This window comes from Emiliania huxleyi (assembly GCF_000372725.1).
Source record: "Emiliania huxleyi CCMP1516 unplaced genomic scaffold EMIHUscaffold_59, whole genome shotgun sequence".
Taxonomy (NCBI): domain Eukaryota; phylum Haptophyta; order Isochrysidales; family Noelaerhabdaceae; genus Emiliania; species Emiliania huxleyi.
In genome coordinates, this window is record NW_005197576.1 from 693,922 (window position 1) to 695,160 (window position 1,239).

A 1,239-nucleotide genomic window follows, 5' to 3' on the forward strand; every position below is an offset into this window, starting at 1 on the left:
TCGAAGATCTTGTTCTCTCTTTGCGATGTTTTGCAGGGCAGTGCCACAAAAAATGCGCGCTTTCCCTGTCGTGGAGCACTTGGAGCACTTGGAGTGCAGTTGGCAGCCTCACATCCAGGGCCGGGGAGCTCAGAAGCGCACCCAGCGGGCCGGATGATCGGGATCGGGTTACGGGCAAGAGAGCCCTAGCCCCGGGGGTTCGCGTTCGCAGGGAAAGGGCCTTAAAGTAAACACGGGTCCCCGAGGATTAGCTCTGCGCTCCGGGTTTCCCCTAGCAGCGGAACGCCCCCTCTACTCGGGGCTAGTAGACACCAGGCACTAGCACGACAACACACCCACTCCTCACTGACTGCACCGCTCGGAGCCCCCCCGCTCCGCACACGGTCTCCTCACCCCCCTTCCGAGGGGGGTCCTCCCTCCCCTCGGCCCTCCCTCCTGTTCGCCTTCCGATGGTTATGCGATGATTGTGGGGCCCGACCTCCCCTCCGAGCCTTCTTTGGCCGCGGCTCCAGCTTCTTGCAGCCCATCGGTCACACAGCGGTTGTCGCAGGCGCCTGCTGCTCCGGCCGAGAGCCTCCTCTCCCAGGTCCGCTCCGCGCTGAGCCTCGACGACCAGGTTTGCACCGACCTGCTCGATGGCACCGAGGACCTCGAGTCTCTCCAGGGGCTGAGCCTCGACGCCGTCCGCCGGCGGCCGGCGCAGCTTCGTGCGATGCAGGTCGGGCTCGAGGCGCAGCTGCTGGGCCTCGCGAGCGGCCCGGGCACGTCTGGCTTCGTCGAAGCGGCCGAGTGCGCCGCCGAGGTGCGCGAGCGGACGGCCGCGATGCTCGACGCCGCCGTCGCCCTCGGTGCGGCTCTGCCCGCCGTCGGCCGGGCGAGCAGCGCGCTGTTCCGCGACGCGCGCGAGGGCTCCGGCGCGCGCGCCAAGCTGGGCGTCCTCTCCGACTGCCACGACGACCTGGTCGAGCTCCTCGAGCAGCCGCAGCTCGCCGCGTCTGCCGTGCGGAATGGCCTGTACAGCGAGGCGCTCGAGCTCGACGCCGCCGCCGCCGCGCGCGCGGCGATGCACCCGGCGATCCCGGCGCTGCAGCGCGTCGCCGCCGGCGTGCGCGCCTCACTCGGCGAGCTGCGCCACCGCCTCCTCCTTCGCCTCTCGGAGCCGCTCACGCTGCCAGAGGCGACCGCCGCAGCGCCCGAGCTCGCCCTCTCACCCTCTCGCCTCGCCCCAGCCGCCGGCCC

The 1,239-nt window shown here is 70.8% G+C and overlaps 1 protein-coding gene across 1 annotated transcript; it reads left to right on the forward strand.

Moving 5' to 3' along the window:
* Positions 1-460: 460 nt before the first annotated feature.
* EMIHUDRAFT_214059 (hypothetical protein) lies at positions 461-1,014 on the forward strand (the record flags this gene model as incomplete). Its single annotated transcript, XM_005764589.1, has 1 exon — positions 461-1,014. A coding segment is annotated over one exon (554 nt), but the record flags the coding sequence as incomplete, so codon positions are not given.
* Positions 1,015-1,239: the final 225 nt, after the last annotated feature.